At 45.2% G+C, this 26073-nt stretch overlaps 1 protein-coding gene across 1 annotated transcript in view; it reads left to right on the top strand.

The window, feature by feature from the left end:
* The first annotated feature begins 520 nt into the window (after nt 1-520).
* The window catches only part of MAGI1 (membrane associated guanylate kinase, WW and PDZ domain containing 1), a 339145-nt gene continuing 313592 nt past the window's right edge, over nt 521-26073 (top strand). Inside the window, 1 exon segment of the mRNA XM_031049169.2 lies at nt 521-874. Coding sequence (XP_030905029.1) covers nt 589-874 — 286 coding nt within the window. The 5' untranslated portion in view covers nt 521-588.

Below are 26073 nucleotides of genomic sequence, written 5' to 3'. Positions count from 1 at the left end.
GATGCGCTGGAACCGACTTTTCCCTATGGAGAAGTTGCCGGCGGGAGGGATGGAGGGAGGGGGGGGCCGGGCCGGGCCGAGCCGTGCCGGGGGCGGGGAGGCGGGCGGGGGCCGGGCCGTGCCGGGCCGGGGCGGGGTGTACGAGGGCGCCTGCGCCGGCGGCGCGGAGCGGAGCGCGGCGGAGCGGAGCGGGACGGGCCCAAGTGGAACAAAACAAACGGGTCTTTGTATCGCCTTAAAGGCGCCGCGCAGTAGCCCCCGCGTCCCGCGCAGCGGGGCAGCAGAACCGAACAGCAGCGCGGGGGGGGGGGGGGGGCGGGACCGCCCGGATTTGGTTTTTCAGCGCTTTTAAATTTTTAAATTTTTAATTATTTATTTATTTTTTTAATTTTATTTTTAAGTAAGAAGGGAGAGAGACGCGCGGAGGGGAGGGCGGGAGGCGGGTGCGCACCCTCCGCGAGTGCGGAGCCATGCGCGGTGATGGCTTGAGGGGCCGGCGGCGGCGGCGCGGTCTATGAAGCAGCGGGTCGGCGCCCCTTGCGCACCTGCTTACCGCGCTCCCGCGGGCGCGGAGGGCCGCGCAGCACCATGTCGCGGGTCGTCCAGAAGAAGAACCACTGGGCCGGGCGGGTGCGGCTGTGCTCGCTCACCCGCGGGCCCGGCGGGCAGCTCGGCTTTACTCTGCTCGGCGGCGCGGAGCACGGCGAGTTCCCGTACGCGGGCGCGGTGGCCGGGGACGGCGAGGCGGCGCTGAGCGAAGGGGAGCTGCTGCTGGAGGTACAAGGGGTCCGCGTCTCCGGGCTGCCGCGCTACGACGTGCTGGAAGTGATCCGGAGCTGCAAGGACCCCATCGTGGTGAAAGCCGTCCGGCAAGGTGCGAGCGGGGACGGGTGCGGGCACCTGGGGACGGGGCGGAATGGGGCAGGAGGGGGACACAAGCCGGGCTGCCCAAGGGACTGTTGGAGGATCCCTCCTTGGTGCTGCGTGGCTAAGAGTGAGTGTGATCCGAAGGGGAGAGGCGAACATCAGCACTCGGGGGCAGAGCAGGACCCCGAAAAGGAGCCACACGCTGCGTGTGTCGGTGCGCGTAGGTTCGCACACACTCGTGTGCACTTACGCACAGGTTCCTCATCGTCCTGACTCAGTCGGGACTCTCCCCGTGTCAAGCAGTTGCGTGAGACTTTCTCTAGGGCAACACGGAGCCTCCGGCGCTCCCCGCGGGGCACCCAAGGGTGTCGGAGGGTGAAGAGGTAAACCCCGTGTGCGGGGATGACCCATGGAGCGGCTGAGGCAGCTCCGCGGCTGGGGGAGATTCCTTCCTCCAGGAGCTGAGCATCCTTTGGAGCAGCCGCGCTGCTATGTGATGAGTGGAGACTTGTTCAAGAAGTGCAGCGTGGGATTGCGGAGGGAAGAGCTGTTAGAGCATTTTCCCTCTCTGGCTGCTCGGGATTGCTTTCCCTTGCTTAGTTTTCCTTAGGTGAAGGTATGTCCATGCCCTCAGCCCTGCAGCGGAGGCTGCACAGGCAGCTTGCTGGGAAGAGGATAGGATAGGAAGATTCCTCCCATGAGTGATTAATAAAAAAGACACTTCACATCCTTGTACACGCAACAGTGGCTCAACAGGTTGGTGTAACAGGCCTGGCTGATGGGCTTAGGGTTTCCAAGGCAGGACTAGAATACAGTGCCTGGAAGCTGCTGGTGCAGCCGCAGCCGCTGAGGTTGAGTGGGCAGGATGGGCAGGACTGCAGCCACACTCTTGGAGGCGCTCAGGGTGGAAGAGTGCCCTGGAGTCAGCTCTGAGGGAAGGAAGGAAGGGAAGTTTTCTTTGGATTGTCCAAGAGATTCCTCACAGGAAAGTTTTTGATCAACACATGTATGCATCCCAAAGCTGGGGGGTTGCTGCGCCTGGTGGTGTGAGACAGGTTTCTTTCTATACTTGGTTCAACCCAGCTGATTGATGTGGGCAGAACTGATGGCCTGATGCAGGACCATCACCTGAAGTCTTGTTCTTAGCATCACTGGTGAGCTGAGCCAAAGGGCTGCAGCGCTTGTTTCACAGCCATTCTTCGAACCTCAGTGCTGGAGAACACACAGTGATGGGTGTCAGAGAGGGGCTGAGCCATAGGCTGAGCAACTCCCTCAGCACTTGCTCTGCTTTCCAGGGCAATGGCAGCTCCAGACTGCCCTGGAGCTGAGGTACCCAGGCACGTCTGCTTGTTAGTCATTTCCAGGAGTCAGGAGAAATATTCCAGTGTCCAACTCCCAACAAAACCAGTTTTCTTTAAACAAATGTGCATTTTCCCTGCTGTGTTTTCTCAGCTTTACTGGGTACTTCCCAGCAGGGAGGGAAACTGAGCTGCTGCCTTCCCTACCAGGGCAGGAGCGGGGTAAGCATGAAGAAAAGTATGAGGAAATGAGGCTGGTTGCTTTATTTATGTATTTGCATACTGATTGTTTTAGCAGAAGTGTTAAAAATCTAGGCTCTGATGTTGCAATGTCACCTGTGTTGGTGGGTGAAGGAAGGTTTGTTAATAAAAAGCCCCGACAAATAAACCCTTCCCAATTTGTGAGTAAACTTTTGTTATTTTGTTATTTGGACATAGAAATAGATCAGAAATGACAGATTTTAGTGGTAGATGTGTCTCAGCTTCAACAAATGGTCAAAAGCAGAGGGAGAGATCTGGGTTTTAGTATTCTGGGTGGGTTTACCTGGTAGTTGGGAGAAGAAGGTTCGTAACCCTGCCTGGAGTCAGGCAGGGCACTTGAACCTTTGGACCATCCTCATCCGGAGGTGAGAACCAAACCCTTGGTTACTATGGGATTGGAGTTTCTCTCCCCTTCTTCTTTTTTCTCCCTTCCCCATGCTTTATTAGAAAGGAATGTAGGATAGAAACATAAATATATTTATGTCCTCTGGAAAGCAGTTCCCTGCGCCTGTCGGTGATAGCCTGGCATCTGTGTGCTGTTCTGTGCAGAGCAGGGAACTCCCTCATGGATTGGGATCGTAAGTGGAAAAGGAGAGTGGTTTAATTAAAATGCATTACTGCTATGTTGATTAAAAATCTCAGTGTGGGAACTGCAAGTGTCATTCAATATGAGTTGTGTGGCACTGGAGCAGGCAGCAAAGGAGTGTGAAGGTAAGACTGTAAATGCATTTTTAGCTATGATTCTCCTCTTCGTCGCAGTTCTTAGTGCCTAATCTACTGATGTTGAAGTGCTAGGGCAATATTAACCTGGAAATGTGTATGCTTTATTGCCTTGTCTCTTTCGTATGACATTTACAAGGCTGGAAAACCAGGAAATCTACTGTAAGTCAATAGTCTACAAGCACGGACAGAGAGAACAACTGTTCTGACCTTGTACTTGGTGGAAGACAAGTGACTAGGATGTGAAACACAGGTGGAACAGGCTGTGCATGGATTTTATCACTGAACTCGAGTTTATAGACTTGCAGGTCCATATGCAGTACTTCTTGCTTTTGTGGGTTGTAAGTTTGTGTAAGTTCCCACAAAGTACAAAAAGGGGAGAACCTATATGAGTTCTCTGAACTGAAATAACAGTATTTAATACTGCTCATGTTCTTGGTCATTTGCTCATGCCACAAAGAAAGCTAAAGAACTTCAATGAAGCTTTCCCTTTCTTTTCCCCATATGCACCCTGGTTTGGTATTACGTTTGAGGAAAAAATATACCACTACAGTTGCCTGGTTTTGGGGGAGAGAGAGGAAGAATCTGCTGCCATGTATCTTAGTAACTTTCAGAACTGTCAAATGTGTGAAAGAACCTCAGTTAACATGTAGTACTTTTATGACTGACTGTTTCCGTCTTACATCTGTGCCTAAATTCTGATGAAACGGGAGATTAACTCCTGTGGAGTTAATAGATGAATTTTGGTTATTACTTGGTCTGGGAGTATAGAAAGAATGGATTGAATTATGGAAGCAATGGTCACATGTGCTTATGTAAAGCTGCGTTGCCGTAACACAATAGTTGCAGCCTCTTATTTCTTTTGTTCCTTCGGTTAGATGACCTGTGCCAAACCATACCAAGCCAGACGCTTGCTATGGGAAACTGTCAGAGTTAATATGTTTGTACACTTACATTTGAAACTGTTTTTAGTTCTCAGTTCAACACTTGGGATCCTGAGACCTTTTAGGGAAGCAGAGCTCTTCAGTGACCAATTGCTTTGAAACCAGGAGGTGCTGAGATCAGTTTATGCTATCAATGATTTTCATAGTATGCTGCAGTTGGGATGATCCCACAGCAGGAAGGAGCTGTGGGGGGTTTTTAGCCCTATGTAAGGCAAACAGGAGCAGGCGTGATCCCAAACAGAAACAGTCACTGTTTACCCAATGCTATCAGCTGCATTTGTTTCTTTTCAAACATTAACTTGACCCTAAGATAAGAAGCACAGTGCTGTGCCTCAACCATTCAATGTCAGCCTGGCATATGCTATACAAGGCAATTGTGGAATGTTGAAATCAGCGACATACTAATGTGAACAAGACCAGCTTCTGCCAGAAAGTTTGTGTGAGCTCGTAGCTGGACCTTTACCTTTATTTTCCTGACAGAAATGCTGGTTTTGGTATTTTGTTGGCAGTTTATTATTTTTTTTTGTAGAACATAAGAAATAAAGACAAGTTGATGCATGGGTAAACTTTTGTGTTCAGTAGCTCAGCAAGCACTGGGAAGCAGTGTCGTTTTGTCAGCGGGTGACACTGACCATCCCACACTAAGTAGGTTATCCTGGTGCCTGGCATTGCAGAGACTGAAAGTGAGCGCTGATGCTGCGTGCCTCTCTGAGATGTAGCAGTGCTTTCCTTCACTTTAACATGAAGGCAGCTGCCTCTGTTGGGCCAGTGAAGGGAAAAGCTGTTTAGAGAGTGAGCTCTTGCTGTTCCTACTTCTGCAGTGTCATGTCTGAGCTCCAGAAGCGTTTTCCTTTAGTCTTTGCATAGCTGAGTGCAGTCGCTTGCGTGGTGAATTCTGTAAGTCCTTCTTCTGTTTGATCCAAATTCTTTTAGGACCCAGTTGGATTTGAAGAGGAGTGAAAGATTTTCCACCCAAAAACCTGGGAGACATTCATGCATTTCAGATTCATAAGGCCTGTTTTCAATGAGGACCTGCTGGGATGAGCATTGTGCAGAGCTAGTTAATACTGAAACATAAAATAAGAAAAGGCAGAATCTCTTTTATGCATCACTTCTAATATATTTTGCTACAAACTGGTAGTCTTCTTTCTTTGAAGTAGTACTGGGTTTAGCAGTTGTAAAGTGTGTATGTCTGTGTATTGAAATACTGCTGCTAGGAAGACCTTATCTTTACTGTGCCTGAATTGACAGTGTAGTGCTTGTCAGGATTTAGAATTTGGTCCTCTATGTGATAAACCAGTCATCCGTCCTCTCCAGAGCTGTGAGGTAGCACCCAGAGATGGATGTTAGAACCCGAGTGCCACATCTCTGCTGTTATACAAAATATTCAGGAATTAATATGATCCTGTTAATGGCATGAAATGGGATTATGTTTTCCACAATAAAGTTAGTCTTTCCACCCATTGACATGGGACTCTTTATTGGGCCCGTCAGATCACAGAGCAATTAAATCACAATTATGGTCTAATTACGGGCAGTCATTCAACATCATTGCAAAATAAGATGTTAACACCATCCTTAGTGTTGTTTCAGTCTGCTTTGTAAGACCAAGTTACAACTTCTGCATGAGCAAATTACTGACTTGATGTTGTGAGATTTAAGATTCATCTTCCACGTATCTTGTTAGAAATGCAAGAATTACTTTTAATAGGTTTGGAAGCCAAACCACCAATAGCTCATTGTGTTCCCCTGTTTGAGATTGTCATTTTTCTCTGGTTCAGGCTGTGATCATTCATGGATCTCTTTTGACTTTCGGAATCTCTTTATCTGATGCCTGAGAAATGCCTCTACTCCTTTGTCAGTGTATGCATGCACAGCGAAAACATTTGCCCAAGGGCAGCTATGTTAATGTGTAAAGATCTTCTGAGTAGCACTTTTGTGGCTGTGAAGAACTGATGATATGGGCCAACACGTCCCTTGGTCGTTAGATTTCAGCGTCACTCAGAAGGCAATGTGGAAACTGAGAAGATGCTGCTGCCTCACAGGCTTTTTCTATTGCATTAGCAAGGGCAGGGGTAGGATCCTTGGGGCCACTGTTGAGGGTTTGTAGAATAATTGAGCAAGTTTGTTATTTACATTGCTTTACTGTAGCCCAGACACAAGCCGTACTTGCTGGTTATTTCAGGTGTTTGGGGTTTTCTTTACACTTTCCTTTGACATTGACTGGAACTCATAAATCAAAGCACATGGGTTTTGATCTTTGTGTGCTGCAAGTGACCTAATTCCTTGGTGAAAAGCACGGAGTACTGGCTCTGTATGAGCAAGTGCCATAAATTTATAGGACTGTGAAGAGTTTGAGGCAAAACAGCTGAAGGCAGGGATTCTTGATTTGAGAAATTGGTGGTACCTGGAGGATGGGTACTTGGACCCTTCCATCCCATCTGAGCCCCTTCCAGCTCCGCATCCCAACTACTGGAGCAGCAAAATAGAGAATCCTCCTGGTCTGTATTTCTGCAAAGTTTTACTGTAGCTCAGCTAAGGAAAATTATTTTTGCCTTTTAGGAACTAAGTATTAAGTGACCTTTTTGCATCAAGGGCACAGGGATGGGTCATCCCTCTGTGGTCTATGAAGATCTTATCCGCTCCCTTTACCCTGTCACCAGAGGCACAGCTTTCAGGACACAGAAAACAGCAGCTCTTCAGCACTGAGTGACAGCGCTGCTGAGCGCGCAAGAGCAGCTCCTGCAGAAACACTATTTTCACCCCATCATCATTTTCTGTGTCTCTTGACACTTGATAGTTTGTTTTCTCACTTTATATTTTGGTCTCTCGCTGCTTGCGTTGGCCTTGCTGTTGTGGTAGTTCCACAGGTAAGGCAGCCCCTAGAGAGCCATGTGTGTTTGATGGGTTAAGTTTGGAGTTCCCTGCAAGGATCTGGTGTTGGGAAACAAACCTAAGCCTGGGCTATCAACCAGAATTTGTTTCCTACTGATCTGATAGAGAGCTGTGGAAGAGGCTGCCTGTTTCCAGAGCAGCTTGGCAGCTTTTGCACTGGGCTGGTGCAGATTTGGGTTTAATTTCTTTCCCTTATTTTCATTCTTTACTTTTCCTTCTAGACCAAATAGGTGGGCCCGCATCCTTCTTGGCCCTGCATGAGCAGTGTGGCTCAGGGTAGCTGGGGTATTTTTGTGAGACCCACCCTTCACTTCCCAAAGGTCAGACACTCCATCCATCCTCCCTCTGGTGACGTTTTAAATGCTTTCCAGAGCAGTTCTGCTGCTATGGGCTGGAATGATGGCACCACTCTCTCTGTTAGTCCCCATTCCTGGCTTTGGCATCATTTGTCCTGAGCTGTTTTATGTTAGTAATATTATTTAAGCCTACATGGGCTTTTTTTTTAACTGTCCCAGTAGACTTTGGAGAAACAAACCAGGTTTTATTTAAGGACCTGATGTTTTGGGTTACATTTTTACAGACTTGGCTTCTGACTATGAGCAGTTCCTGTTTTTATATTTGAGAGGGTTTGTATCATAGCTTGAAAGAAAAATAAGGTAAAAATATTTGTCGGATTTCATTGACTGTCCCCTGTTAGACTAAACAATAGCGCTTATTACATGGTGTGAAAATAATGCAAAGCACCCTGTCTTCATAATGGAACAGGAAAAAAAACAAACAAAGCCTTTGGGATGACTTGCAAAGTGGAACAGATGCCCTTACAATTGCAACACATTTGAATAAGGAATCGGTTTTGCATGGTTGCTAATCCTTGACTAAAGAGTTCATTGTCTCGGATTATACATCTGTAATTTTGGAGCCCTGAAGACAGTGCCTCAGTACAATTAGGTTGGAAGAGACCGGCTTTTCTTTCTTCATATCCTTAATCACAGTAGTTTGTTTTTTAAGGGGAAAACCTCAACTCCGGCTTTTTCATCTAGTTATTAACAAAAAGCCTTTGAAAAAGAAGCTGCCTAAAATCCAGCCACTCCCTCAACACAAACAAAGCTGTGCAGGTATTGTGTACTTCCAGAAAAACCCCAACTTTGATGTTCAGCTTCTCCTATTCCAGTGGTGCAGATCCTGTGCTAAGTGGGTGTTAGTCCAAACTGATGACAGACACAGATGTCTCGGATTTTTTTGGATGCATGAAAGAAAGGAAGAAAGATACTTCCCAAACAGGCTGAACTGGACAGGTGGGACCCAGCCTACAGAATAACTGTGAAAAGGCTTCACTAAGAAAGAGCAAAGAACATGTCTGTCCTTCTCCTTTCCCAAAGGCAGAACTTCCACTTAGTAGTATAAGTGGTAGGGATACAGGAGGATGTTCCTGGGGCTTGGACCTGCCGAGGAACGGTTCACTGGAGCCTTGTGTGAAGCCAAGGATGGCTGGAGGAAAGGTGGAATGAGGTGAGCAGTAAGAGATACATGAAAGGTACCAAAAACATCAGGCTGAGGAATGGTTTCCTGGTTCACTACTGATGCTGAGGCTGTCTCTAAAGGCAGAGGCAGCTCAGTGCTTTCTGCAGGGGCAGCCAGGACCATGGCTATGTTTCCAGCTGGTGACAGACCCTGGTCCCAGAGCAGTCTGGAGCACTGTCATCTTGTTCTGGACATTCTAAATGCTGTATCAATGTATAATATAGGTTGCAACTTTGCTGTTGAATAATATCCTGTTAGGATGTGGTGCCTAAAATAACTCATACTCCTCTAGGCTGCTGGGGACAGCTGGGGACTCATGGCACTCTGCAACCCTGGAGGAACTGATCCCCAGTGAGCCTGGGCAGGAGAAGTCTGTGGTTTGGCTGGGTTTGGGGACATTGTCATTTCCAAGCTGAATCTCCCCTTCACAGTGCTGGTGCCTGGGGAAGGCACTGCGGGGCAGGATGCCTGATGGGGTTTTGGCAGCCACTAGCCCAGCTCAAGCTTTGTTCTCTCCTTGTCCTAAGGGCCAAAGAGAGTTTATTAGTCTGATGCGAAACAAAGAATCATGTCCTTCACTTTTTCCTGGTATGCATTTTTCCTTAAACAATGAAGTGACTAATATAGAATATCTTCTCAATGTGCGCTGCTTGTGCCGGAGAGGAGCGGCAGCCTGTCTGCATGAGTGCATCCAGAGCTCTGCTGGGCTCACAGTGGGGCACTCTGTGCACCACGGATTGGGTTGGTTTTGAAGAAAATCAGTAAGTTGTTTGTTTATTGGGGTGAGATGGCTCTTTTGCTGTTACTAGATTGTCTTCTGCCCATACCCCAGTATTGTCTATTTGTTTTATGTGCAAATACTAAACTTGCTTAGCCACAGTATATAGTGTTTTGTTAACTGTATGTAGTCTGTGTGCACTATGGAAGTCCTCCCTGTTATCTGCTATCTGCTGTTACTAATTCAGCTGTTTCCAAGTGGAGATGACAAATACTTCTCTACATTTGCTGTAGCTGTATTACCCCCTTTTATTTTCCCCTTTTTAAATGAAGAAATATGAACATGCTGAGATTGACCTAATGCTACATGGAGGTATTTTTGTCTGAACTTAACCATAGTCTGTATAAATCCTTCATGTCACAGGAAGCTTCATTTACTACAGGTGGAGCAAGGGAATTAAACCCCCAATAGCTGTCTCTGGCTTTCTGTGGGAGGTGCAGGGCAAAATCCAGATGGGTGTTGAGGAATCCAGGGCTGTGCTTGTCCAAGGGTTGGCTGCTCAGGGATGTTACTTGTAAGGGAAAGTTTTATATCTACACCCAGCCTAAGAGGAGGAGCTTGTGAAAATACAGTATCACCTATCAAAATAGTTTGAATTCTTGGGTGAGGCTCTTGGAACATGTGACTGGTGTGTTTATATAAACATACATCTAATTTTTGCACTCTAACATTCATATTGTCAAATGCTGTTTCAATGAAGAGTTCCAGAATCTCTTACAGTTTCTTTTCTCCTTTTTAATGGAAATTAATCCCATGGCTTCAGCAGCTCAGGCTGCTACACAGCCAATGCCATGGATTTTGCCATAAGTAGCAAAATGTGTTGTTGGCACAGGTATTCAAAAGGTGAAAAGGAAGAGCATGAAACCACCACCATTCTGGCTGAGAACAGTTCCCATGCCCATTACCACATCACGGGATGCTTGGGCAGCCTCTGATCCTATAAAAACATTTAGATTCATTTCTGTGGTGCTCCCATGGTGAAACCGTTTCAGTGATACTTGTCCTGTAAATCATCTGCAGGAACACTTTGGCTTTGAAAGGGATTGCTCATGAGACCTCTCGTGCTTTCTGATCGGGTTGTGCAGTATGGCTACTGAAGAAGATCCACATTCCCTTTGCCTGACAAGTGCTGTAGGGAGCTGCTGTCCAGACCTCTGTGATCCCTGTGAATCATTTTGAGAGGGAGCGCAGGAGCAGAAACAGAGAACGTCTATAAACGTTATCTCAAGGAAAGGTGCCCAGTTTCATAGTGCACGCAGGTCTCTGGCATTTTAAAGGCAATAAAATGGTATTTAGCTCCCTCATTCCAGAGGCAGGTGACAGTTACACTTTAACAGAAGGTCATTCCTTTATGAGGGTGGGAGAAGTGGTGAATTCTTGGATGCACAATGGAAATCTTTCAAGCCTGATGAAGTTTCGGTCCCTCTTGTGCCAGGCAGCAAATGAACCCAGGAGAGTTGTCCCTACCTGGATGCTTTGTAGGATTAGGAGAGTGAGGGCTAAAAAGACCCCACATAAGAGTGCTGAGGCGCTGGCACAGGGTGCCCAGAGAAGCTGTGGCTGCCCCATCCCTGGCAGTGTTCAAGGCTGGGTTGGACACAGGGACTTGGAGCAGCCTGCTCTAGTGGAAGGTGTCCTTGCCCACAACAGGAGGTTGGAACTGGATGGGCTTTAAGGTCCCTTCCAACCCAAACCATTCTATGATATTCGGACAGTGAAGCCAAGCACAAAGGGTGTGACTCACTCAGTATGCTTGTGGCAATGTTGTGGATCCACAAATCTTGGCTCCCCATCACTGTGCTGTGGAGCTCTCCTGCTTCCCAGATCCACTTTAAAACAGGGGAAATGGATAAATTACTTCAGTTGGAGCAGCTCCCTGCTGCATCACCAGGCCGTCCTGCTCAGGTGGAGGTTTGCCATGACAGTGTTTCCATTTCAAATACCTAATAAGGTTGTTTTTTAATGTGTGCTTGTAAAACATGTCAAAGGCTGAAAGTTTTATCTGCAAAAAAGATGACACTGGGACTACACAAGGTGGCTTTTTCATTTAGTTTTGTTTTCTGTTGCCAATTTTCCAGTTGATGCTGGAAATACACATGTATCAGTTTTTCCAGGAGCTAAATACAGGGGGTTTTTTATATAGTTCTCATCTAGGATGGGATATCTTGGTCACACTGAAGATTGGGAAGCTATCAGTGTGTAAATTTGGATCTGCTGAAATTGTTAGAGATGAGAAAAGCCCCCATAAAAATGAGAGTGCTTAAATATAAGCATGTGCTGATGTAACACATCACAGAGGGCTTTTTCTGTCTGTCTGGATGTAAAAGATGCTATAATCAGTGCTGAGGCTTGCCTAAATCAGTGTGGAAATTGCTGCTTGCCTAAAAGCCGGGCAAGTTGTCACAATCCCGAAGAGCTCATTGATGTTAAAAGGCTGCAGCCGATTAGCCAAAAATCTATTTCAAATTGATTTAGTGTGGCTGGTGCATAACTCAGCCTGATCATCTGTGCCCAGCGCTGCACTGGTTTGAGCACTGAGAGCAAGTGGGTGAGTGTCATTGCATCTTGCTTAGTGGTGCTGCCTGCTCTTCCCCAGGGATGCTGGGGAAGACAAGGCAGCCCTGTCTCCCAAACTGGCTCATCTCAGTTAGCTGTTATTCTCAGTACTCTTCCCTCATTCAGTGTAGCATCTGCCGTAGCGGTAGCTGCCCGGATGGGATCTTGCCCCTGGCTGGGAGCACAAGTATTTTTCCACAGTGCGATGGAGTTGGCAGGGAAGGTTACATCAGCTGCCTGGCTGGAGCTTGGTGCAGGAGGTGTGGGATGCAGTGATTCCTTGGTTGATTTCTGACAGTTTCTGCTGCCTGCAGCACCTCCTGCCCTCCCAGTCTGGGGTGTGAGCTCCCCAGGAGGATTAAAAAGGTCTCTTTAAGAATTTAGGGGCTTTTAAAAAGCCATTTAATTAAAACTGGTGTTCCTATTTTCCTGCATTGATTGCAGATGGAGGTAGGTTTTACAAACAATAGTGCTGTTCAGCTCCTATCTTTATAAAACACAAGCATCTTCCCATCAACCTGTGGGCTTCATCAGGCAGAGCCTGCCCCTCCCTGAGCAAAATCTTCCCATTAGCATCACCAGCTGATAAACAGAACTTCATCAAGGCCTCTGAAGGACAAGACCTGTCATGTATTCGGACACAGCAGCAGCATTGCTGAATTCTGATAGCTGTCTGAACTGGTAGAAGAACCAGTGGGGAATATTTATTGTGTTTTTGCTTTTCCTCAAAGTCCCTGATGCAGGAGAGATCCCAGCATTATTATGCATTGCAGTGTATCATGTTTGCAGGACTTTTTACCATAAAAACATTGTTTCTAGCTCAAGCTTAGCGAAAAGGTGCTCTCAGGGTGATATTTCTTCCAGATGATATTTCCCATTGATGCCTTCTAATAGCCAGGTGAGCTTTAAGTTGTAACATTTACAGGAAATATGGCTGCAGCTTACCCCTCTTGGAGGTAAATGAGCAATATTCACACTTCTTAGCACCTGCTCACCAGGCTGCTTGAAACCAAGTTAAAATACAGGCTGGTATTTGTGTTGTCTTTCTCTTCTCTCAGCTCTGCATTTCCTCTTCACTGCTCAGATCAAGCAGCAGTGACATTTCAAAGCCATCCTGAATGGCAAAATTAGAAATATTCCTTTTCTAAGAAGTCAGCAAGAGGTGGTTTAAACCTTGCATGCAGCTGCTCTGCTAGCAAGTTGTTTAACTTGTCGAAATCTCTCTTTTGCTGCAGAAGCTCTATTGAAAATGACAAATTGCTTAAAGCAGTTTCCATGTTAGTCTTGAAAAAAATCAGTTTCTTTCCACCCAGAACACGTGGAAGGCATTTGTGCACTTGCCTGACTGTTTCTGTGTCCTAAGGCTCACACTCGTTGCCTTGGACTTCATGGAATACTCACAGCTGCTTGGGGTTTTGTTCAGTTTTCTACTGAATGGGGGTTTCCCCCACTTCTCCTTAGCTTAGATGTGGAAAGTCAAATATCTCCTGGTTTACACTTTGGGGACGATGGGAAGAACACTCCAAGGTCTCTGCTTTTCCGAAGTGATATTCAGAGTGTTGTGAAGTTCATAATTTAAGCTGGAAAATCTGCATCCACAGCCAAGTCACTGTAAGGTCTGTCAAAAGCATTGAGCAATGCTAATGCTTCACAAAATGACACAAAACATCTTTTACTTAAATGTTTGCAACTACTTCTCTGTAGCTGTCACTTTAGCAGATGGATATATGTGGACAGGTACAAGATACTGAGTGATACAGTTGTCTGTAACTGCTGTGAAAAATTGCTTAAGTAAAAAGGTTTATTCTGAAAGGAAGGATTTCAGGTAATCACTGTGCTCTAGTTACCCAGCACAGAGCAACATGTTGTGTGATGTGTGTCCTGTGAGGATGTATTGGCAAGCTTCACGTTTGGGCTTTTGAAAGAGGGTGCAGCAGAGAATTGGGTCTCCTTAGGCATGCTAAGACTCCAAATGGCTGAGATGAGGCTTTGTGCTTTTCCTTTCAATTGGAGTGACTTGCACCAGTGTATTCATTTGCAGGGCTGCTTTCTGCTAGCCCTGCTGAAGCTCCCCTGGCTGGAGACAGGTCCTTCCCCAGGGACATGAGCAGAAGGTTGTATCTGCCAGCATCCTCCAAACGTGGCCAAAAGGCAGGCTTTGGGCTGCACCCAGGTCAGGACACCGAGGACACAAACCGTTCCCTTTGTGCCTGGAAGGTGCTTTACCCCAAAGGGCATCAGATAAAAAAAGAAATCAGCGTTGCTCTGCTTGAGACAACCCTCTTGCTTAAGAGGGATGGTTACCGAGTTAGACAACAGGCAGGAGGGGATTTGAGGACAATCCAGATGCTTTTTCTATAACGTGAAGGCATGTCATATCCTGGCACTTCTATTTTTACCCGCTTTTCTTTTAACACTGTGTTTATTTTATCTGCTAAGACCCCTTCATTATTGCCAGGTTTGGGCTGATGTGCTATTTTGGGGTTTTTTTGTTCTTTGTTACCTTTAACATTCTGTTAGTGTTGCTTTTTTCTCTGAAACAGTAACTTAAAAAGTAACAAATGCAACAAAAAAGTAACAAATATTCATTATTTTTCTTCTCACTGGTGGTGTGGAAATTAACTTGCTGCCACAATGATGCTGTTTCCCGTGGGTAGGATGTGTCACTGCAGATTCAGGCGGGCTCTCCTCCCAGTTGCTTTCCTGTTGGAAATGCTGGTTAATATAATCTGATTTAGAGGATGGCATTAGAAACTGGCACCTGCTGGTAGAAGAACCCATTCCTGGAAGAGTGTTCTGATCTCTTGTAGGCATAGGGCAGTTTATGCCTGGAAGTGTGGAGGCTTTATATACCTTATTTATGGTGTTTGCTTCCTTTTGTGGAATATCAGATGCTGCCTTCGGCTATTCTTGTTATGTGAAGAAATGTCTGATCCATTCCTGGACCCTGCAGACCTCCCTGATATCAGACAGAGAATATTTTTTTTTAATGGATTTTAAACCTGCCTTGCTGGCTGTTGCATCTCTGGCTAACACGATCAGTGCACCCCAAATACCCTGCAGGTACCTCCTACAGAAGCAACTTCTTTATTTATGTAACGAAGTGAGAGCTTTAATCCCTTTCCTCTTGCAATGCATTTGGGTTGCTTTAACAGCCAGCATGGGCACAAGCAGGATTGGGTTGCTGTCATGTTCTCACAGTTTCTTTCATACCCATGGTTGATAATTAACCCATGTCTTTAACAAAGGTTCCATGTTTACTTTTTCTTTCCTGCTCTCTGCTTGTAATCCAGATGAAATGCAGTCTCTTCCCAGCAAAACGCTGGAGTTAATATTCCACCAGAGGTGTGCTAATAAAAGTCCTTGTTGCCTTGAGGCAAGTTAGCTCAAACCATTGGATTTAATACCGTGGGTCAAGATAATGCACCAAAATGTAGGAGTAAATGCCTTTAGAATGCAAGTTGAGCACATGGGTGCAGGTAACTGATGAGCAGCATTTGTAGGAATCATCAGACCAGCAAGACTGATTTTTTTCCTTTTTTTTTGGTGGGGAGGTGGGGAGGAAGAGCCTGATTTTTGGAACACACAGACCCGAATTCCACATGAGGCTGTGCAAGCTGAGAGGGCACATGCATGGTCTCAGCCTTGGTGCTTGAAAGGGGCCCCATTCCGCTTTGCTCACTGTCCCCGCTGGGGCTGTGGTAGCAGTGGCTATTGTGGGGTGAGTGATGCTGGATGGTTGTAAGGTCAAGTCTAACGTCAGAGTCCTGCTACAGCTCATAGTGAGGCAGGAGCTGTGGATGGAGGGTGAAGCTGTGTGAGCAGGGACCAGTCCTGCTGCAAACATGCCAGGTGTATGCTTGCAGGGCTCAGTGTGACCCTAGGTATGGGTATGGCAAATCACACAACATTAACATTAACGAGCACTCATGCAATTTTAACTAGAATAAAAACTGTTACAAAACTTAAGTACTAAATAACACCTGAGTCTGTTTGCCTGGGGAGAGATGGGTGTTTGTGGAGCTGCCGGGGCTTGGTTCTTGCACTGCTCCCCTTTAAATGCCATGTTTTGATTTATCTTCCTCCTGCAGAATCTCCTTTCATCCCTAAAAAAGCAATGCTTATCATCACTGTTGTTGGGAGCCTGTGCAGCAGCTAGAGTTACTGCTTTTCTGTTTCTAGTGCCCTGTAAGCAAGCATAAATCTGTATATTACACCAATTTACATTTGGTGGGATTTGTCTTGGCACGTCCAAAGCCTCCAACTCTTGATTCGTTATATGAGCAACTTCTTTAATATGGAGCCCTGGGGACAAAACCCAGTTTGAAATAAAGTTGTGCAGGTAAAAACAGAAAGACACAGACTGTGCCCAAATAAGCCAACTGAGGAGTTACAGTTCTGTTCTGCATCTCATCTCGAGTGCTGCACTCCTAATAGTGACGTGAGCTTCTGGCCTGAGCCTTGCCTTAGCCAAGACAGAAGCGGTCTGGTGTGGATGAGTGCAGCGCTCTGGATTTCACAGTGGGAAGAGGCCTATAGCAGCAATCCCTCTGCTGCTTGCTGGATGATATTGTCTTGCTTTTCTCACATGTACTGCTTTTATTTAGGTCAGCCTGGCTTTTTGGTTTTAAAGATGTATGCACATATCACCTGAAGTTCTTGTTGGTGTGGTTTTGGGTTGTGTTATTATGTCTTCTTTGTTTTGACTCTGCCTAGTGTGCATTTCTTCAGGAACAGGGTGGTTTTAAGTCAAGTGTAAACTGGAAAACTTCCATTTACTCTATCAAGTGACAGCAATGCGCCCCTGCTAACTCTGTGAAATACCTTGGCTTGAAAGTTTGCTACATCAGCTTGATGAGATTCGAAGGAGTTTGTGCCAGATGAAAGGAAAGCTTTGCTGTAAAATCCTGTTCCCTCCTAATCTGGCTTTTCTTCAGATATTCTGAAGTTAGATGCAAACTAGTGCAGAAATTGCTGTGTGCTTTGTAAGCCTGTGAAGAAGTTGGGTGTACGTGTGAATAACTGTGAATGATACATTAAATAAATGAAGCAAGGAAAGGTGTCGCAGTTGCTTGATAGAGACTTCTGTCAATTGGGACTGATTGGATGAGGAAAGAAACTAATTTCTAATTTCAGATAATGAGATTTTGAAGAAGCCTATTGAAATCAGTGGCTGTAAAGGGCCAGGTTTTAAGTGGTACCTAAAATAGACAGGTTTCTTATGGAGGATGTTACATAAATGCACATGTAGAAATTTATCACTACAGGATCAGCGGTAGATACTTGTACAACTACAAGTTTTTAGGGGAAGAACCTTAGTGTATTGACAGTTCTGAGCTAACCCTTCATTTTTCTTAGATACTTCTGTAACTCTTTTTATGGGTACTGAATTGCTTCCGTGACACACCACATTGCAGACAAGGGCAAAAGTTTAGCAATCTGCACTGCAGAAGGGCTGATTTCATTGCCAGCTGCTGATTCTGGCTGTGCAGCTCTTGTACCAGCCAATTAAACCCACACTCATTACAGCCTTTGTGGTTTGGAAGTGAAGTGTTCCTGCCTTTAACTTGTAGTTTTACAGGATGTTGGTTTAGGCTGGAGGTTTGCAAAGCTTCAAATCTTCTATTTTCCTTTGGTCTGTGCTCAAGGGGTGGGGAGGGGAACAAGGAGAGTGACATGGAGAATTGCATACTGTGAAATGAGAGGGTGTGTGTTTCTCTGAAAGCATTGTGAACCTGCAGTCACCTCCTAAAACTTTCATTAAATACTGTGGGATGTGCTGTACCAAACTGCTGCAGATAGGAATGGTCTCTGCTGCAGTGTTGGGCTTGAAAACTGACTGGTGCTGTAGGAAGTGCTGAGCATCCCTTCACGAGCATATTCCTTCTGTCCTGCAGCCACAGCTTTCTGCCTGCCTCCCTCATGGAGAGCTTCTGCCATGTTTGCAGACCATTTTGGGAATGCTGCTGCGCAAAGAGGAGGTTTCAGTGGGGGACCCAGCAGAGATGGAAGAACATGACCCTCTGCGCCGTTACTGGTTACTGCACTATTTTAAAGTCAGACTTAATTTTTAGCTCTTCGTAAACAAATCCTTGCGCTAGCTTTTTATATAGCTCTGAAGTCAGTTGTTGTGGCTGCTGTTCCGTGGCTACAGCCTCCATGGGTGCCACGGGGAACAGAGGTGACCTCTCCTTCCCAAAATGCCTCTCAGCACTTGGGAAGACCTTTCGAGAGGTGCTTTGCAGAGGAACAAACCCTCCAGCTCTTCTGGACATTGCATGACAGCTTCTTTATCCAGAGGTAAATAGATCTAATGGATCGAGTAAGATGCTGGCCTCATTGCAAGTTACTTTGGGAGCTGGTGTCCTTCATCCCACGACCCAACGGGTGGTTTTTGCCCTCAGTGATTTTGTATTTGACCTGGAAATTCAGTATTTGCCCTGGAAATGCAGTGTGCAGCATAAGCAGGGAAGCAGCAAGAACCCCATCCCCCAGGGGAGCGTTAATGATGTTTAGTTTTGTTATGACATTATAGCCCTGTTGATTTTTAACTTGGAAACTTCAGTGAAAACCACACACGCTGCTGTGAAAATTCGTACTTGGTAACAAGTAAACAAGTGATGGAGCAGTCTGACTCAGGAATTTCCCTCCAGACCTCACTGGGAGGAGGAGCTTTGCATTTTTCTTGTCCCGTGTTTATTTTTAGTCTCGCCTCTAACGTTGCTGATAGCACCATTACAGCCCCGCAGATTAAAGTCCCAGCATGGGGCAGAGTTGAAAGAATGATGCTGCAAAGCAGTCAGAACCTCTAGGATTTTGCAGCTGTGTCATGCTACAGGCAATTAATTCAGTCCATTCTTTGCGTGCTGGAGTACAGCTCCATGGAAGTCTCTGGTTTCCTTGCACACCTCTTCTTGCCAATGTCTTTGGTGATGACTCTGTCCTCTTGGCTAGATAGAGCTGTGTTTGTTATGCTAATATTATGGGTGTAACAGCTGTCTTTTTAGGCCCCTTTCTACCCTGGATATGTTTTGCACTTGCTCTGTTGGTATGCTGAGTTTTAGAGTTGAAAGAAAAGAAATTAAGTCCTATACAGCTCCCACCACTGGTAACACTGGTCTGAAGCCATCAATACATGGGGTTTGGGTGGTGTTGGTGGAGACAGACTTGGCAGCAGCACCTATCTGGAAGACCAGATGATTGACCCAAAAGCTCTTGGCTTTTCAAGGAGGCCTATTTTTTTTTTCCCAGGGCTTGTTGTGTTAGTCTGAGTCAGCAGAAGAGTATTTGATCTTTAAGCTGGTTGTTTGATTTTCTGAGTTGTCTTTTGCTGACCATTAGTCAAAGTCCCCGGAGATAGCAGAGGACATTATTCAGGACTCTTAGTGCTTGAAAAGTCTTAGAAATAGTGGTTTCCGTTAACAGTGGGTATGCAGTCTGGACTGTATTGTGGCTATTTCAGGGGGAACAGTTGTATCAGAAATAGCTGAATCTAAAGTCATTTGTCTTCTGCAGTAATAGAAGCTGCGCCTTGTCTGCAATGAGAGATGTGTTGGAACAGTTATAGATGCTCACTGCTGTGGAGGAAGGGAAGTATCACCCTTTTAGTATGGGACAAGGTTTGGGGACCAGCAGGCAGCCTGCACTGGGCAGAGCATCACAGCAGGGTCCAGTTACCATAGCCTGGGGTAGTGCTGGAGCCAGAAACCTTGTAGGGATACCTTAAGGCATACCCTCAAATAGTTACTGAGGAGCCTAATTCTGTGTTTTAACCCCCCTAAGAATAGTTTTTCCTTAGCCATGAGATGGGGAGCTGTTGTAACCTTGGAGAAAGTTGCTGTGTCCCAGGGAGCGTGTATAGGAGACAACCCATGCTTGCTCAGTGGACATAGTCTGCTCAAAATAAGGTGATGCAGAAGGTAAAAGAAACCTTGTTGACACTCAGCAATACCATGCTAAACCTATATCTTAGTAAATGTTATTGATCCTTGTGAATCTTCTCATTTTCTGAATTGATTTGACTTCTGTTAATATGACTTTCGTGGGAGAGGGAATGGTTTGCAGGAGGTTCCCAACCAGCATGTACTGTTGGGTATTTTCATTAGTGGAAGGGAAGAATTAACAGAGGTGGGAGATGGTGTGGGAACGAGGGGCCTGCCTGTGCTTGGATGCAGTTCCTCTGTGTTCTACCAGAATGTCACAATGCTGTTGGATTGTGGAGAATGGGGCTGGTTGAACACTGGGAACTTGAGGAATGTGTTTGATGACAAGACCAACTGCTTTGCTGTTTGGGTATTTTAGGTTTTTTGTAGACTTCTGCCAAATTTGGGTGCTTAGAGAGCAACTCTTCTTGGCAAGCGTCTGCAGGCTCTGATCTGCCTCCTTCTAAACCGAACACCCTTCAACAAAACCAGCTTTTCTCCAGATGAACTGGCTGTTGGGTTTGCTTTATTTTTAAACAAAGCAAGATCTCTGGGGACTGGTGCCTGTTGGAGTCTCTCTGTGATAACATAGAAGGGTTCTCAGTTCGAATGCAGCTGAAGAATGATGTGAAAATACAACAGTTTGAGCAGGGGTGGGTACAGAAACTGCAGAGATCAGTTTCTTTGCTTGGGAATCCTGTACTGCAATCTGTTGTTACAAGAAAATCCAATTGACAAGTTTTATTCAATCTCTGTTATTCATGCAGTGAATACCTCTGAAAGCTCTGCAGAAATATGTCTTTTTCTAGACCTACAATGAGCAGGAAAACACTGTGTATTTATACCAAATGCTGGAGGATTTACGGGTAACTACTATATGGTTTGAAGTAACAATATACAGAATGCATTGTAAATGATTCCGTTTTTATATTTGGCCTATATTCAGTATAAGATTAAATATAAGAATTTATGGGCTTAAAATCCCAACAACTTTCCGATGTGGAAAGCAAAAAGGATGACCTATAACAAGACTTTACACTGTAGAGTATTTTTAAAGGCAGTTTTAAAATTTCTTTAATATATATTCCATGTGAAAGTATGTACTTTGCACTTTAAATAGGATACTGTTCATTGCAGTTAGCAGCAAACAGCTGGGGGATTCTAATCCCTTAACTGCACAGCAGCTTCTAATTAAACATATATAATTCTACCCTGATTGGCTTATAATGATTATAATCCCCTTAAATTTGATTATTACCACAGCGTGGTAACCTCAGTCCTGTGTGTCGCCCCCCCCCCCCGCAGTTTCATTGTGGGGTCTGTGAGTAACAACACTAGTCATTAAGAGCTCATAGTTGGATTGCTTCCTGGAGAGGAGTGCATTGGAATGAAGACACCCCATTCCCATGTGTCTTTGGAGGTGCCCAGTTTGAGAGTTTGGTTTTATTGCCTGGCTGGCATCAGGGGCAGGTTCTGTGGCTGTGCAGGGAAGGGGGAAATCTCAGGAGCTTCAGGCACAAATATTGTGACTCCTGGTCAGAGCCACTCTGTGCACCAATATACAACAGGCTAGCAGTGCTCTTTGGTCTTGATGGTAGTGACTGCTTGACGCCACTTTGGCTATGTGAATTTATTCTTGTCTTCTGATTTTAATTTATTCTTTTAATCACCTGCCACTTTGTGAAACGTGAAAGTTGTGGCTTTCAGCCATAGGATTGCTTTGCTTTCATCTTCTGCCCATCTGCTTATCCTCCACCATTTTTTTTCCTCAAGATATTTTGTAGCTCTTGATAGTGGGGAATGGCCTCTTCCTTTCTTCTGCAGCACCTCAGTGCTTGGGAAATGACATTGTAGGACGGAGTACTAATAAATACCTGCTGCTGGAGAGCAGGCTGGAAACCCTGAGTTCTGGGCAATATTTCCCCCCCCTCTTCCTGCAGTCCTGAGACATGAAAGAGGCCATGTCAAACGCCTTGTCAGAGAGATGCCCTGATCTGAAAGTATGGCTCTTAGTGTCACCCAGTTCATCTCTGACTTGGGGATCTGGTATTAATAGAAGAGATGAAAGGCCAATTTTAATATACACAATAGATAACAGAACCTGTCATTAAAAACAAAATCTCCCAGAGCATAAAGAAGTGACTTCATCAGTGTATGCATTAGTTAAGTGCTTGGATAGAGGAAGGCTGGTGCTTGTCCCAGAACAGCACCCGGATCGTGGCTGCTGGGGCTGGAAAAGAGCAATGGAGCAGCTATGCTGGGGCAGGAGTCTTGATTCACTGCTGCTATGGTGGCTCTTCCAGTGAGTTAGGTCTAAAATCTGCTGGGGTCTGGAGATGCTGCTGCTTGGGTAAGGTCTCTTCAGCCTGGCTGTGTGTCGTACCAGGTCTTTGATAACAGAGCCTACATGCCTTACTGTGTAGCTGTTGTATTTCAGAGATGAGGGAGAGGCTGGGTTGCCTCATATGAGGTACTGGAATAGGTTGTCCAGAGAAGCTGTGGCTGCCCCATCCCTGGCAGTATTCAAGGCCAGGTAGGATGGGGCTTGGAGCAAGCTGGTCTGGCATTGAGAGGGGATGGCACTAGATGAGCTTAAAGGTCCTTTCCAGCCCAAACCATTCTGTGGTTCCAATTCCATATAGGGAAAGAGTAATGAATTTCCCTTAACATTACTCTTATTATTTGCTTTAGCTGGTGTTTTGGTTGGGTTTTTGCTTGTTTGGTTGGTTTGGGTTTTTGTTTTTTTTTTTTTTTTTTACACTTACTGGGATTGACACAAGCTTTTTAATGCATTTTTTTTCAAAAAGTACATAATTAAGTAACATTTTTATGCACAGATGTTCACTCACAGTTTCATTCCATCACATATGGACATTTGCATACAAATTAAAGGAAATGGTTTCTGTGTGTGTAGACAATTGATAGCTATTCATTTGGTAAAGTCAGCTAATATAATGCTTGTTAATTTTAAAGCTGTCCTGTGGCTGGCAAGGAGCTGAAGCTATCGATTAGGGTCCAAGAGGTGCAGTTCCTTGCAGCTCTGCAGGATGATCTCTGCTCTGAGAGTTACGAGTGCACAATCAACTTGTTCTTGGGTAAAAGAGAAAATTTCAGTGACTTCTAACTTTCCCTTCAGGCTCACCCTGAGATGTGAGATGGCTGTGCAAAAAGGACAGCTCAACAGAGATTTATGATTCTCTTCAGTGAAGAAGAGACTTGCAGTGCCATGACATCTTGTATCTCAGAAGAAGTTAATCACAGCTTTTTTTCTGTGTTGCTGGGTTACATTGCTTTGAGAAAAAACAGAAACTGCTATGAGCAGTATGAATAGCTGAAACCACAAGTCCCACTGAGATTACAGCCAACTCCTCCTAAAGGAAATGGATTCAACCACCAACATAGTTTTTCATTAGATGGTTTTTTCTCGGAGCGAACAGAATACCCCTATTGTGGCAGAATTGTTTAGCTTTTGGAGATGTAGGCAGAGTTGCAACTACATGACTGTTTAAAAAAATAATTCAGCTTGATGAGGAAGGGAGGGCAAAGAGACATTTGGCTTTTTATTACACTTTGTAGCATGTTACAGAGTAATGCAGCAGGTTTTAATTTGCTCGCTTTCTGTGCTTTTTGGCTCTGGAGGGGGGGTGGGGGGGGGAAGGAGGAAAGTCTGTCTTGCATTTCAGGACAAATCTAAATCTGATGGACCAAAGTTTTGGCTATCTGATTGAAACCTTTTGTTGCTGAGACTCAATGACTCTACCAAGCTGGCAGGGCTGCAGTGATTTGTGTCTCAGATTCATTGTTCTGAACTGTTAAAATGTATTTAGTTGTGGTTAATGGGAAAGTTATTCTTTTCATTGCAGCGATATGATAATGGCTTAAAATCAAACTCAGATGCAAATGGGGAAAATGCAGTGTGGAAAAGACATGGAAGCAGAGCTCATACCCATGGATTTAATTTAATTTCTGGTACCTTGGCCTTTCAGTACCCCAGAAATGTACCCAGTTCTTCAAGATGTACAAAACAATGGTGGTTTTGCTGAACCTAATTAAACAGGAGATGGCTAATGCTTGTCAGCTGAAATTACTTCTGCATCTTGGCTGAAGGACCAGAAATTGGTTTGGTCCCTTCTGTCCTTGCCCTTGTATCATCAGATGTACTTGTCAATATGTTTGTTGACAGATACATAATTTGTCAACAAAAGATGTCGCTGTTCCATGCAGATGAGCTCTAGAAAAGCAAAACGTTTACTTAGGGGGTTAGGAAGTGCAGTTAGGAATTTAGAAAAGTACTGAAGAATTGGGGATCTCGGATCTGTGGTTGTTGGTGAAAAGACAAAGGGTTGCCAAAATATGTTTTAATGTTTACCCACTGGAAACATGATTTACGATGCATCAAACTGGGCGAGCACAATTGCACTCCTGTACTGCCTAGGCAAAATGTGGCAACATACATTAGGACATTCTTAAATACAGGATTATCCAGTCAGTATTTCTTTGTCGGCTTTTCTCATGGGAATTGTCTGGCTGGTTACACCATGACCACAAAATGTCCGGCAATGCAAGGAGCTTCCCCCCACACCCCTTTATTTCCATCTCCCTCCTCACAAAGGCAGTTCCTTGCAGTGGTGGCTGTGGTTTGCTCATTTTTTCCTAGGAGGTTTGTGAACAAACTCTTGGCCTTGCTGGTGAAGTGCTCCCTGATACCAGACCTTTACTGGTAAGTTTTCTGGCTGAAAGCTGTGATGTGTATGTGTTTTAGGGCATCTCTGGAGATTAAGGACCATGAGGGATGAAATTAATTCTCTTTCAAAAACCACTGAGGATCTTATGAGTGTTTCCATGGACATTGAGTGTTTCAATGGCTGCAAACTGTTGGGCTTGAAAATTCCCCCATCAGCCTGCTGGGCCTCATCACCTGCCTGTATTTAAGGCCTCTATTTAGGCAGGCTCTCATCAGAGGTTTGGAAAACACAAAACATGTAGAAGGCATTCTTAAAAGTAAGGAATGTCTTTGCATGACTGGATTGAAGTAGTTTCGTTTATTTGGTCTTTAAAGTTTTATTAACCATCTAAACCAGGTTAGATCGGAGCTCAAGATTCAGCAGCGAAACCAGATAAACCAGTATGTTTTGCTAAACTGAATGTCTGTTGATAGGAAGATACTCTGAGTGCCTCCTGCGCGCTCTTGCAGAGAGCTGGGTTGGTGAGGAATGCAGCATGGGGGCCTGGCAATAAGGCAATGCAGAAGGTGAAACTCCAAGAGATGGAAAGCATCCAGAGAAGACACATACTTCAAAAGGGGCAGAATCTAATTAAAATAATCCATCATGAGGAAATGAGTATGTTTGAGCCTTATTCAGCAAGAGGAAATATATCTCGAGAAACTGATACAAGTAAACTTTGTCTAAATTGCAGAGGAAATGAATGTTGTCAGTTGATTAAAAATGTGAAAGAGCTTTAAATTTAAAACTTCATAGGAAGGACAAATAAAATGTCATTCCCAAAAGAAAAAAAAAGAGCTGTGAAAGCCAAATCAAAAGGGAAAATAGATAGCAAGTTACTTTTTCAAAACAAATAAAAACTGTAAATCTATTAAAAATAATGAAAAAAAATGGAAATTGCTTTTAGAAGATAAGAGGCAGCTTGTGACTGGTGATGCAGTGGCCCATGTTCATGATCTTGAAAACTAGTCTGCTGCTGCTTCTGATCACTGGTGGCTTTGGGCTCCAGAGTGTGGGGACATACACGACCCCAGGTCAAGAGCAGCCTTCATCCCCAGGACTCTGGCTCCCATGTAGGTAAAGGGTGGTTGGAATGGAAGTTTAGGACATAAACCCCAAATGTACTGTTTGACTGAGAAGTATCAGTGTGCCAGCTGAGGCTGTTACAGCATCCTTTCCTGTACCAGCCAGTCCTACACGCTGGCTCTGGTTTTCCCCCTGTCCCTTTCATGTAGTCCCATTGGTACAGAGGTACCCAAAGTGCAGAGCAGCCCTTTTGGAGCACAGTCTTTCTGAGATTTCTGCCTTTTCCCTGTGGTGCAAGCAACTCAGAAGCATTCACTGGGGAGAAATCTGGGCAAGGCTGTAAATCACTGCCTCTGTGAAGTTCAGCCATCTCTGGTCTTGCCTGGAGTTGGAAAGCTATATCACAGCTTGGAGAGGATGGAGCAAGCAAGCTGTATCTCAAGGACAGAGCCAGATAAGGGAGATAACTCCAATCCATGCACTTGCAGCAGAAACAATGAGGGTGTTTATATAAATAGAACTCCCTGCAACTGTGCAAAAATGATAACGCTGCCTCTAAGG

Source organism: Melopsittacus undulatus, chromosome 9, assembly GCF_012275295.1.
Source record: "Melopsittacus undulatus isolate bMelUnd1 chromosome 9, bMelUnd1.mat.Z, whole genome shotgun sequence".
Classification (NCBI taxonomy): Eukaryota; Metazoa; Chordata; class Aves; order Psittaciformes; family Psittaculidae; genus Melopsittacus; species Melopsittacus undulatus.
The sequence above is the reverse complement of the archived record's forward strand: the minus strand, read 5'-3'. Positions and strand labels throughout refer to the sequence as shown.